The sequence below is a fragment of the Choristoneura fumiferana genome, chromosome 11, assembly GCF_025370935.1.
Source record: "Choristoneura fumiferana chromosome 11, NRCan_CFum_1, whole genome shotgun sequence".
Classification (NCBI taxonomy): domain Eukaryota; kingdom Metazoa; phylum Arthropoda; class Insecta; order Lepidoptera; family Tortricidae; genus Choristoneura; species Choristoneura fumiferana.
The window spans coordinates 400,426-412,232 of NC_133482.1; the positions used below are offsets into that span (position 1 = coordinate 400,426).

Here is an 11,807-nt window from a genome sequence, read left to right on the forward strand (position 1 = left end):
CTGAACAACAACAACATGTTCTTGTGTGCATGACCTCAGTACTACCCGATTGTGAGTTCCACTTACTTCTATCAGCAGCGCCGCTTTTACAGATCGTCACTCCACCTGGCTGGAGGGAGTCCTACACTACATTTTCCGAGACACGGTCTCCACTTCTGCGTATAATTAACCAAATGGACCAAGAATAAGTCATATTAATTCCAAAATGAAAGTAAAATGACTAAGTTTACTCAAGAAAAACGTAAATAAACCCCGTCCCGCTCCCCGAAGCTTGGGGCGGCCATTTTTCATGCGCGCTTGAACGCTCCGCCGCGCCGCGGATTTAGCTGCATGACAACATAACAGCTAATTGCTTTTTTCGAAGCTGCGGAAGGATGCACGGTTGATCGGGGCCACGATATTTTAATGGAGTTTTTGAATTTGACGAAAATATGATTGAATTCTGTTGAGCTTATGAAGGATAACTTGTTTACTTTAATAGGTATCAGTTGGTCGAGATCTGAATTAGAAACAATTTGCATCCTTCTGTTGAATGGATGAAACGTGTTTATATCAAATTTAGTCTTTTAAAAAGTATATCGCGAGTGGGTTCGCTAAAAAATTCTGGCCTTAACTATAAAAAGTAAATTTAAAATCAATTAAAAAAAAAAAAAAATCAAATAATCTTTTTCTCTTTCACCCGAGGCATCGGATCTTAATCCTTCGCTGCCCCAAGACCACCAGACCTCGAAATCTTGCCCTTGTACTAGGGTTGACCCTAAGATTTTATTTTTTCAGGTATTTTTATATCACAACTGCCTTTGCCTGCGGCTTTGCCCGCGTGGAATTCGGTTATCGCGTGCTGTTCCCTCGGGAACTGTGCATTTTTCCAGGATAAAAAGTAGTCTATGTTACTCTCTGGCCCATAAACTATCACTATGCCAAAAATCAAAAATGGACAAACATATAATGACACGAACATACAAATACACACACACACTTTCGCATTTATAACATTAGTATGGAAGTGTGGATGGGGCCTTTGCACCACGACAGAAAAAATATGAAAATACATAGAAGGTATTTAGATTTTGTTTCCATCAGAGATGTGCGAGGATGTGTTGTGAGGAGTGTGTTGTTCATGAACCAATAGAAACGCTTCATTTACCTCGCCTCGCTCCGCTCAGCTGTTTCCACCAGAGATGTGCTGTTCGAGTACAGGTAAATGAACCGCTTCTATTGTTTCATGAAAAACACATTCATCGCAACGTCCCCGCACATCTTTTTTGGTAACGCAACCTTAAACTAGTTCGCTAATGTCCTTTGGAAGTCAAAGTAGAAGACCGATTTTCATTTTCTTGCTCATTTCAATCTTCAGAAAAACGAAGAAAAAACCGACGAGTTCCCAGTAACATATTTATTAAGATTCTAGTTATACTTTACTATAGTTTCACCAACAAGCTCTCCGTCAACTTTATAACCCATCAAACATTATAGCACCGAAATTGATAGTTAATGGGCACCGTCGCCGGCAATAACTGGCCACTGAAGCGTTGTTGACAGATCGCGTGCGCGGGCGCCGGCACGCGTGAAATTAAGCCGCCCACAGGAGTACGCCCCGCCCGCCCAAACCTACAAAAAATAAAGAGCCTAGGTACTAGATGACACTTTGTTAATTAATTAAAAATAACCTGATGATTTATATTTTGTTTGTTTTAAAAAGGTAGTAGGTAAGTCGTACATTGTATGCATACTATTGAAGCTGATTAGCAAGGGTTTCCTACCTAGGTATATCGTTCGTAAACCCAGCCAAGTTAATAAGTTGTAACGCCAACTAGGTTGTAAGTATGTTATAGTTTTTTTGTAATTCACTAGGTGTACTTAAATAATACCATCATGATTTTATTCACATTTTTCAAGCTCAAGGTTTAACTTGTGGGTGGAGGAAGAAGGGGGATTTTCAAAAATATATTTAAGGTGCTTACCACTTTGTCGGCGTGGTTACCTTCAAGCAAAATGACAGTTTTGTAGCACTAGCGAACACGCTAAGACGTGGACGGACGGACGGACCCACAGACATGGTAAAACTAAAAGCGTTTACTTACGGCACCTTAAAATTGACAATAATGTAGTATTTTAGTACATTATTCAATAAATCAGGTCTGTGATCTCACGATGGACAGTTGTTTTGCATATTTTGGACTCATAGCGACATCTTCTAGCGAATAGGGTAACGTAACTAACAATGCCATCTAGTGGTGAGTAGTGTATTCATTAACAAGCACTGTTCTAATGTGGAATGATAAAATTGCTGCAATCAATAAAAAAAAACTAATCAAATTTCAAAAATTTTTTTGGTATTCCATTTTTTTTCTTATTTAATGATATTTTATTTTGAAGGACTCTGTGGGTAAAACAAAACGCATTGAAACAGAATTACAGAATCCATCCGACCACGGGTAAAGGTTAACAACAAAACGCAATCATAGACAGCCATCCATCAGCGGCAAGGAAATGTATTTTTGTTGAGTGAATTAATATTTACGTCCAAATTCTATCGATTATAGGCAACATGGGGACAGAAGTGGGAATATCGTTTAGCGCATTACGCACTCAATTGGAAAACGAGAAGAGTAGCTTGTATAAAATAGACGAAAACATCAAAAAGATAGTGCAAACTACGGGTCGATTCTCCGATAGGTTAGCACCGAGCGTTGACGACAAGATATTTCTAGTTTTTCTCCATATTTGCTAATTCTTTCATTCTGTTTTAGGTTTAACAACTCTTCAGGTGACTATATAAAAGGTGGACCGCGTTTAGGCGGCCGAAATTCTTTTCCAGACACCAGACAAAATGATGATTCTTTTGGGAAGCGTAAACAAGAAACTAAAACTGTTTTTAGCAGGTAAATACGCTATGTGAGACGAATTGAGTCATTAATGCAATAAACTTTCTTTAAGTCATAACAGTAGTATTATAACCATTTTGTGTGGATTTTTGATTACATTTCGGATTTGAGAATTTGTTCAGTTTGGTATGATGCAGATAAAGTGCTGTACTTACTGAGACTGAATTTAAGTATCTGGACTGTGTTGATTGGAGTTTTATTTCATTTTTGTTGCTATTATTGATGAATATAGACTAAAACGTTAGTACAGTACAATCTACATATGGTAAACTCGGTATTGAGTTCATTTTGAAAAAAACATAGGCCTGTCCTTCTCATTACAAAGAGTAGTCAGTTCGCAAGCAATTGAAATGACTCAATCCAGCACTTTTGAGATGAGGAAAGATGTTTGTTGTGGTCCACAACCTGCAATGGTGTGCTGCAGAGATTCTCATAGTTTTGCTGTAAAAATCTCTTCTTCTCTTGAACACATTGAATTAAGGATTAACTCCGTTACTTTATGTACATTCAAGGACTTTAATTCATGAGCCACCATTTCACTTTAAACGTCATAGTGACATCGACTTTTCCTGTGAAAAAGTTCCATGGTGGCTTAAATACATGTTAATATAAGCCAGGTGTTAACTAATTTAATGACACAAGCCCTTTACAGGTCTGCGGGTCACAGGTAGGTTCTAGCATGTTGTTTTATCAGGGCTGGTCCACTCATTGATTGTGATAGACCATTTAATCACTGTAAAGTATTGTAACTGCGCGTAAAAAAATGGCCTTACATGTTCTTAGTAGGTAGGGCTTAAAAACCGTGTTCTGCGTGTCATCTGACATTCCATCACGCACGCAAATAAATCCCTGCTCCTGAAATTTAACCAATCAACAAGCACGACTATTTGCAACCTTAAAAATGATTTGTATTTGAATCATTAGTTGTTTTGGTTTAAAGTATGGCTACTTTTTGTGTGGAGATTGTTCTGAGTTACTCTCCCTGACTTATTATTTATTCATAGCTGTAAGGCAGAAAAGCACTTATTTATTCTTACTAATATTATAAATGTAAAAGGGTGTATGTTTGTTTGTAACACTTTTACACCTAAAGTACTCAACTATTTACTGATTGTGGTGAATTTTTTTTCATTTTCATTTTCATTTCATTTTCAAGTGCTGCCTTCTGGCTGTAAGATGTTGTGTTCTGGGGGTTCCGAGGCACTATGCCGCAGATAAATGCGACGTCAGGGTTGGTGACTCAACCGCCGTTTAGTCACCAAATTAGTTAATAGTTCATTAGACGGGCCTTTGCATTGCAGACAGGGGTATTGCAGACGCGTTGCCAACCTAGAGGCCTAAGATGGGATACCTCAAGTGCCAGTAATTTCACCGGCTGTCTTATTGTATGGGCAAAGTTGCCTTAAACAAATGTATTTATTATGTTTATTGTTGTTGTATCAGGCTGTCGGCGCGCACGGCAGACAGCGACGGCGAGGACGAGGGCGGCAGCGGCAGCGGCAACGGCAAGCGGCTGCGCGTGGAGTCAGCCGTGAGCCGGTCGCTGCCGACGCGCGCCGCCGTGCTGCGCGCGCAGGGCGGGGACGCGCAGGCGCGCACGCGCAACCGCCGCATCTTCGGCTCGCTGCTCGGCACGCTGCACAAGTTCAAGCAGGAGGAGATCGTGCTGCAGACTAAGGTGCGAACGAACCAAACGGACCGTCTGACCGATTCCGCGGCTGTTATATTTTTAACCCCCGACGCAAAAAGAGGGTATCATAAGTTTGACCGCTATGTGTGTCTGTCTGTGGCACCCTAGCTGTTAAACGGCTGAACTGATTTGAATATGGTTTTTTTCATGTGAAATCAGGTTTTCTAGGAATGGTTCATAGACATGTTTTATCAAAATCGGTTCGGCCGTTTTTGAGATATTGAACTTTGAAGTGACAATGTCGGGAAATTTCTAACTTTTTGTTGGTTAGGTTATTTCCATGGAAACATTTTTTCTCAAGCCTAATTTAGAAACAAAAAAATCGTGCAAATTACTTCCATTGACCACTTCAAACTCATTTGCTTTACGGCCTCGCCATGCAGTGCAACTTGCACAATTTTTCTTGCAGGTCTGTATTATGGGCCTTAGTAATAAACATAAATTATTCATATTTTTTAAAGTAGCAATTTTTCACAAAGCATTTTATAATATTGACATTTATTTTCTTCACATACTTTGCAAGCATATTTTTTTAATAGATCTTTCTTTTTCCTAACTCAATTTTTTACATGTCGATTTTTCATATGTATGAAATTTTCAAAATGTTTATGTTACTCAAAATAATAAACACTTTTAAAGTTGCAGTTGCAACTGTCATTGTCATAAATCAAACTTTCATGAAAATAAATCTGTTCTAGTTAAGAGTTGCTAATAGCAGCTTACCTAGCCAATTTGTCTAATTTTCATTCTCTATTTTTCCAGGAAGACAAAAAAGCGCAAGTGGAAAGAAAGATAGAGGAGCAGGCCAGGCTACTGAAGGAGAAGGAGCAAAAAGAAAGAAAGACACTGTTCGCGGAGAGAGAACACAAGAAAGCCACCATCAAGGCCTTGGAGGCCAAGATGGGGCGCGTCCAGGAGTTCGAGCGCTGGGAGGCCTCGCAGAAGCACCTCGCCAACTTCATCCTCACCAAAGCCAGGCCCCACGTCTACTGGTTACCCAAGAAGATGACCGACAAGGCCACGGAAAAGTTGACTTCTAGCAGAAAATTCCACGAGAGTAAGTTTCTTGTTTTTTTTCTTTGCTTGTGGTCTAAGATTTGAATTAGGTTAACGAATGAAAGCATTTTATATCAAACTTGATAATCTTAAAAAAATACCAAAATATCAAAAAATCCTTTGTTTTACGTCACACTCTTGAGTTTAACGTATAAATTGAATACTGATCAAACCAATATTCCTGGTATAACTACCTATTGGGAGGTATGTCTTTTTTTTGTTAGCAGGTATGTTTTGTTGCTAGTATTTTAAAACAGAAAAAGTTGTCAAAAATTACTTTTGTGTCTGGAGACTTTTTTTTTCCTTTTTTAATTGTGTATAAATTTACAGCGAAATATGGTCCTTTGTACCGCAGTGAGTAACTATAATAATCATACAAACTATTATCAATTTTTTGTCTCCTTCTGATTATAACATATTTTTTTTATTGGAAAGCTAGTAAAAAGTAACTAGTTATATTTATTCAAGAGTGATTTTAAATACAATTTGTTTAACAACGAAACAAGAGACTAGGGATGTGTAATATCAGATATAATTACTAGAGATGACAAAGCAAGTTTGCTCTTCAACAGAGGAAAGGTATTTATGTATATTCTCTCAAACTCCAGAGTGCATGATCAAAAAACGCGAAGAGCTCCAAGAAGAATTGCAGCGGATAGAGCAGCGCTGCCTGCGCCCGCGCGGCCCGCTGGCCCCCTCGCCCCGCAGGCCGCCGCCGCCGCCCCCGCCCCCGCCCCCGCCCCCCGCGACCAGGAGCCGCGCAAGCGCGACAAGTTCGCCAACGACGCCGACGACAAGGAGAAAGACGAGAGCGACGGCGACGAACACCACGAGACGGCCGATGTTCCACCACAAGAGGAGCCTGGTAAGTGTGATGGGATTATGTACTATGGGAAGTTTAAGTGCTTTTGTGCTAGCTCATTGGCGTATCTAGTTATTTATCGGATTGACGAATATTGGTTTTCATCAGTCTCAGTCTTATAGGGTTACACGCTAATTCTGTCGTCATTCTGACCAGTAGAATTAAGCATATTCAATTCACGTATTCGTTTTCTCATATTCTGTATGTGCCTTAGAGTGAAGAAACAAGTTTTCTGAGGAGCAGATAAACAAATGAAAAATTGTACCTAACTCTGTCTGTGTCTAACAAAAGATTTAATTAAAATGTTGTAATTAATTAACATTTTTTCATCTCTTTCAGTGACAGATGCCAGTAAAATGGACACGAGTGTTGAGCAAAACACGACGATGGAAGTGGAAACGGACGCGAATGAAACGAGAGAAGATTCACAGGTGGCAATGGATGTGGCAGAGGTTTCCCAGCCCGAGGAGGCCCCCGAGGCGCCCGAGGTCCCTGAGGCACCCGAGGCCCCGGAGGCCCCCGAGCTCCCCGAAGACCCGGCTCCCATGACCACAGAACATTCCTGAAATACTGCACAACTTTGTATTAATTAATACTACTTATAACATTTTAAGTGTGGAACGTATATTGTAAAGATATTAAATTGTTTACATCAACATCACTGTTATTATGATTGGGTTTGCGTTATATAATGGAGTGAATAAACTGATGAATTTATATAAAAAAATTATTTAAATTAGTCTTTTTTAAATACATTGCATGCATTGTTCGAGATGCATTAAAAGCATATTAACAATATTAGAATCAAGGAATGATTTTGGCAGGAGCTTTGAGTGCAGACGTCTTTAGTGTTTGTTTGAATAGTTCATTACATTACTAAAAACGAAATACTAAGAGGTATGTCTATAAAAATATCGAGTGAATACCAGACTTGCTAGGAAAATTCCAACAACTACTGTACGTGCTGTACTTTTTTCCAACCTCCCCTCAGCATTTCCTGCTGACGTTTCCATCACATCTCTTGTGACAGAAATATCACGTGCCTGGTCGTATCGTATTTATATTGACAGGGTATTTACTCGGATACCGCATGATAGTTGCTAACCTGTCATGGCGATAGGGTCCAATGATTTTATAATCACAGGGTAACATTCGCTAATTCGCTGGCCCCTGTCTTTCCGACTCTCAGTACGTTTCTGGACTACAGTTAATAAGGGTTTTTCGACAGGTGAAATATCGCTAGATGGCGTTAATATCGTGAGGTCCGTTTGACGTTTCAGTCTTACTTGCGATTGGCTCATTTATTTAACCAATCAAACGGACCTTGCCAAAGTGGCTACTGAGTAATTGGTTTTATACTGTTAAAGAGTATATAAACCATAAAATGTCTAATTTTTTAAAATTTTAAATTGACATTGTTAAATTGAAAAGCTTTATTTATTTTATTAATTTTGTTATTTAAATTCAACAATGACATGGATATATTTATACTCATTTAATATAATTTATTGAAGCACAATTGTTTTTAAAAATTTGCATGTCGAGCTGTCGGCTGAATACTGTGACTGTAATTTAATTACTTACTTAAAATCTTGTAAGTAAAAGTCGTATTCTAGCAAATAAAGATTTACTTAACTACTTACTATACTAACGCCATCTAGCGATATTTCGCCGGTCCAAAATCCCTCATTATTAAGCTGTGGCATGGTGTAGTCGTTGTGCGTGGAGGCTAGTCGATTGAGAATATGCGGGACGCTATGTCGTCCAACATCCAGTCCATCCCGTCCAGCAGGTGCTCGCCCGTCACGGCCGAGCAGTGCACGATGCGCCAGTGGTGAGACTTGATGCTGTCCAGGTCAAGGGCCTGGGGAAATAAATGGTTTCGCTTTAGATGGTATGATGGAAAAGCTGTGCCATTGGCTAACGAGCAGCAACTATTCATAAAATGGGTTTTCATTTCAATGCCAACGCAGCCGCAGCAGCGTGTCTTTTGTGTCTAAATAATTTCTAAACTAAGTTGGTATGTTAATCATGATGACAGCCTGACTGCCTGTAAGGCGATATAAAGCTGAATTTGTTTTACTTGAGATGCCTTAGGTTCGTATTCTGGTTAGGGTGGTAAGATCATGATGTGGGGCTACAATAGAGAGATCTCTCTCCAGGCAGGTGTAATGCCTGAGGACCGTAGTCCGAAGGAAGAATGTCAGAAGTTATAATACATCCGAGTAGAGAAACTTTGGTGGCGCAATGTAGGATTTGGAGTTTCTATATTGGGTCATTACATTGTGCTAGGAGTTGTTACTGTAACCAACTCAAAATATTTCTACAAATGAAGCTAAGTGTTTTGGAGTTAGGTACTCCTTATGGCGTTGCTGTATGGATTTGCTGCTTACAGCGTGCATTGGGTCGATTTCAGGGTAGGCAGTTGGCTGGCGATGCCTACCCTGTTGCATACTCAATGCACGCCATAGGGCCCCCGAGCCTCACCTCCCGTATGTCCTTAGCAGACAGCGCGCCGGGCAGATCAGCCTTGTTGGCAAGCACGAGCAGCGAGGCTCCGGCCAGGCGCTCCTCGCGGAGCAGCGCGTGCAGCTCCCTGGCGCAGGCCGCCAGCCGCCGCGCGTCCGCACAGTCGACCACCCACGCCACGCCATCCGTGCTCTCAAAGTAGTTCTTCCAGTATGACCTGTATAGCACATTATACATACATAACATACACACATTGAGAGTTAAATCAAAGCTTGTAAAATGTAATTACTTTCACTTATGATTAACATAATAAAAATAACAACGAAAAAATGTGCAGAATACATAACATACTTTACAGAGATTTTGACCAGGTTTGATTCCCGGTTAAGTATGACAATAAAATAAAATAAAAAATTAATTCCATTTTTATTAAATCTAAAATCAAAGCCATGAATCCTAAGAACAGATTTAGCTATCTCTTATAGTTTCTGATTTCTCCCTAATGACCCATATGGAAAAAAATGATTTGTTTCCATTGCATTTTCCATATACAAAGATGATCACTGTCAGCCCCACAATTTGTCTATTTTAAGCCAAATATTTCATAATTCTTAAAAAAAGTACAAAACAAGTCATTTGTGTGTGAATCCGATTGGACCTTGGAGTGCACCTAGGTTAGACCAATGTTACCAACCCTCAATGAATAGGATAAGGGTAGATAAGTATCAAAGTGACAGTTTACACAAAATACGTCACCATGCATTCGTATTAATTAAGGTAGTTATTAGCGGCACCTGAGCGACTTTTGCCCGCCAACGTCCCAGATGTTGAGTTTGAAGCCGCGGTGCTCCAGCGTCTTGATATTGAAGCCCAGCGTCGGCGAGATTGTGTCGATAGGCTCTCCGTTGAACCGCTTCAGAATCGTCGTCTTACCTGCATTGTCCAGCCCTCTGATGTTACGATAAGGAAATGTGTACTGAATGTGTAATGAAAATCACGAAAAAAACTACGAAATTTGAAAGGATACAACATGAGTATTCGCATCTCCTTCTCCTTTTGGCGGAGCTTCTTCAGTATTGTTAGAAAACCCATATTTATTACGGTTTATGTGTTAAAATTAAAATAATTCTAATTGAGTTTTATATTTTGTTCATATCGTGAGTCAACAACGCGCAGCGCAGCTTGTTGATTTGTCACTGTCAGGCAGCTGTTAAGTATGTCACCATTGTCGCCTGTCAACGTCAAGTTTGCTTTTAATTATTCCGAGGCTTCGATCAAATAATCTTTATTATGCTGATATGCTCCTGCCATTGACGTATTTCTTAACTTATTTCTGTAAAAATAAAAAATGAATAGTCGAGTTGATAAACTTTACGTTATGTTAATACAGTGATAATTTTACTTCAATTTAAATAGATGAACCATCAAAATATTGCCTTTTGCCTCCTATAAAGTGCTTGTTAAACGTGATTGCTAGTTGTTTTAACTAGGAACTTGTATTCAATCAACAATACATTTGGTGTTTGAGTTGATATTTTTTATTAAATTTCTGCTACTTAATCGATCCCACAAACATAAAACTCAAGGTCTGCTTGATCTCCTTTGTTACAATCCCCTTAAATTACCAGAAACAAAGACAGGAAACTTTTTAAAATCGAATAGGAATCCATTAGCGACCATAGAGTAACACAATCCATCCATGGCGGATCTCCTCGCTGTCAAGACTTTTATTTAATTCTGTTTCAATTATGAAGCACCTTCAATGATTTTGAGTGGGTTCATAGTGTGGAAGTGATCGTGCGGTGGCGCGGCGCGGTGCCGTCGATCCGGTTGTGTCGGCGCCATGTTCAGCGGAACGGTGCGCGTCAAGGTGTGTGAGGCCACGGGCCTCAGGCCGACTGACTTTCAGAAACGGCACAACATGACCTTCGGGAAACCAGGTGAGCTTCGGCTATCATCTCAAACCTCTTCCCCGTAGACCGTCCGATTCAATTGAAATAATTTTCACTGCCTCAAACTATCGCATAGTTGTTAACAATCGCTCGTAATAGGTGGAGCATGTTTACCAAAATGGGTGTCTATAATGTGTGTAAATATGCGTTGCCGTTGTAGACGACCAGCCGATAGACCCGTACGTGTCGATCGACGCGGACGAGCACCACCTGGACCGCTCCACCACCAAGCCCAAAACCTTCGATCCTGTCTGGAACGAGACCTTCATCCACGAAGTGCAGAACGTTGCCAGGTACCGCGCGCAATCCATTCCGCTCACTCTCGCACATTCTTCAAATACTCACACTAATGTTTTCCTACAGCTTGGGCATCACCGTGTTTCACGATGCTGCCATACCTCCAGACGATTTTGTTGCAAACTGCACTATTCCTTTTGAAGATTTAACGCATCGCGACAAAGACGCCACAGACTTTTGGGTAAATAGATCACATATTTTATTGGTATCATAACACTGACTGACAGGCGATTGGTATCTGTATCTATCAAGACAGCTGCTTATCTTAATCCTCTAATCTTTGATAAGATATTAATAAACAGTATCATGTTGCAGCAAGATGTGCTATCAGCAATCACGGCTTGTTTGTTGTGACTGTGATAACATTTATCTACGTCTTGGGGAATATTTTGATGATGAACATTTGTCTATTTGGATCAGTGAAATAAGCATGTATTGTTGGAGAAAAGAATTAATGTGCTCCGAACCCAAATATGAGCTACTTGACAATGAGGTTGTGTTTATATAATGAAGTAAATCTATGTAAGAGACTTATCAACTTGAATGTGTTCTGCATCCAGTGCATTGTTTGTTGTGCTAGTCACATAAGATGC

General features: G+C 40.0%; 3 protein-coding genes across 3 annotated transcripts; 2 read left to right on the forward strand and 1 right to left on the reverse strand.

The window, feature by feature from the left end:
- Positions 1–2,442: 2,442 nt before the first annotated feature.
- Positions 2,443–7,226, forward strand: LOC141432428 (pinin-like). Its single transcript, XM_074093982.1, is given in 7 exon segments — positions 2,443–2,679; positions 2,754–2,885; positions 4,332–4,566; positions 5,341–5,635; positions 6,243–6,332; positions 6,335–6,499; positions 6,836–7,226. Coding segments are annotated over 7 exon segments (1,272 nt in total). The 5' UTR covers positions 2,443–2,551; the 3' UTR covers positions 7,063–7,226.
- Positions 7,227–7,811: 585 nt separating this feature from the next.
- Positions 7,812–11,350, reverse strand: Arl2 (ADP ribosylation factor-like 2). Its single transcript, XM_074094776.1, has 5 exons — positions 11,263–11,350; positions 9,993–10,298; positions 9,760–9,915; positions 8,984–9,182; positions 7,812–8,360 (listed from the first exon to the last, which is right to left on the reverse strand). Exons 2-5 carry the CDS (start codon positions 10,055–10,057, stop codon positions 8,226–8,228), a joined length of 555 nt encoding a protein of 184 aa, XP_073950877.1. The 5' UTR covers positions 10,058–10,298; positions 11,263–11,350; the 3' UTR covers positions 7,812–8,225.
- On the forward strand, positions 10,539–11,428 carry LOC141432943 (protein kinase C-like). Its single transcript, XM_074094777.1, has 3 exons — positions 10,539–10,905; positions 11,078–11,210; positions 11,281–11,428. The coding sequence occupies exons 1-3, from the start codon at positions 10,809–10,811 to the stop codon at positions 11,426–11,428; spliced, it is 378 nt and encodes a 125-aa protein (XP_073950878.1). The 5' UTR covers positions 10,539–10,808.
- The last annotated feature ends 379 nt before the right edge of the window (positions 11,429–11,807 follow it).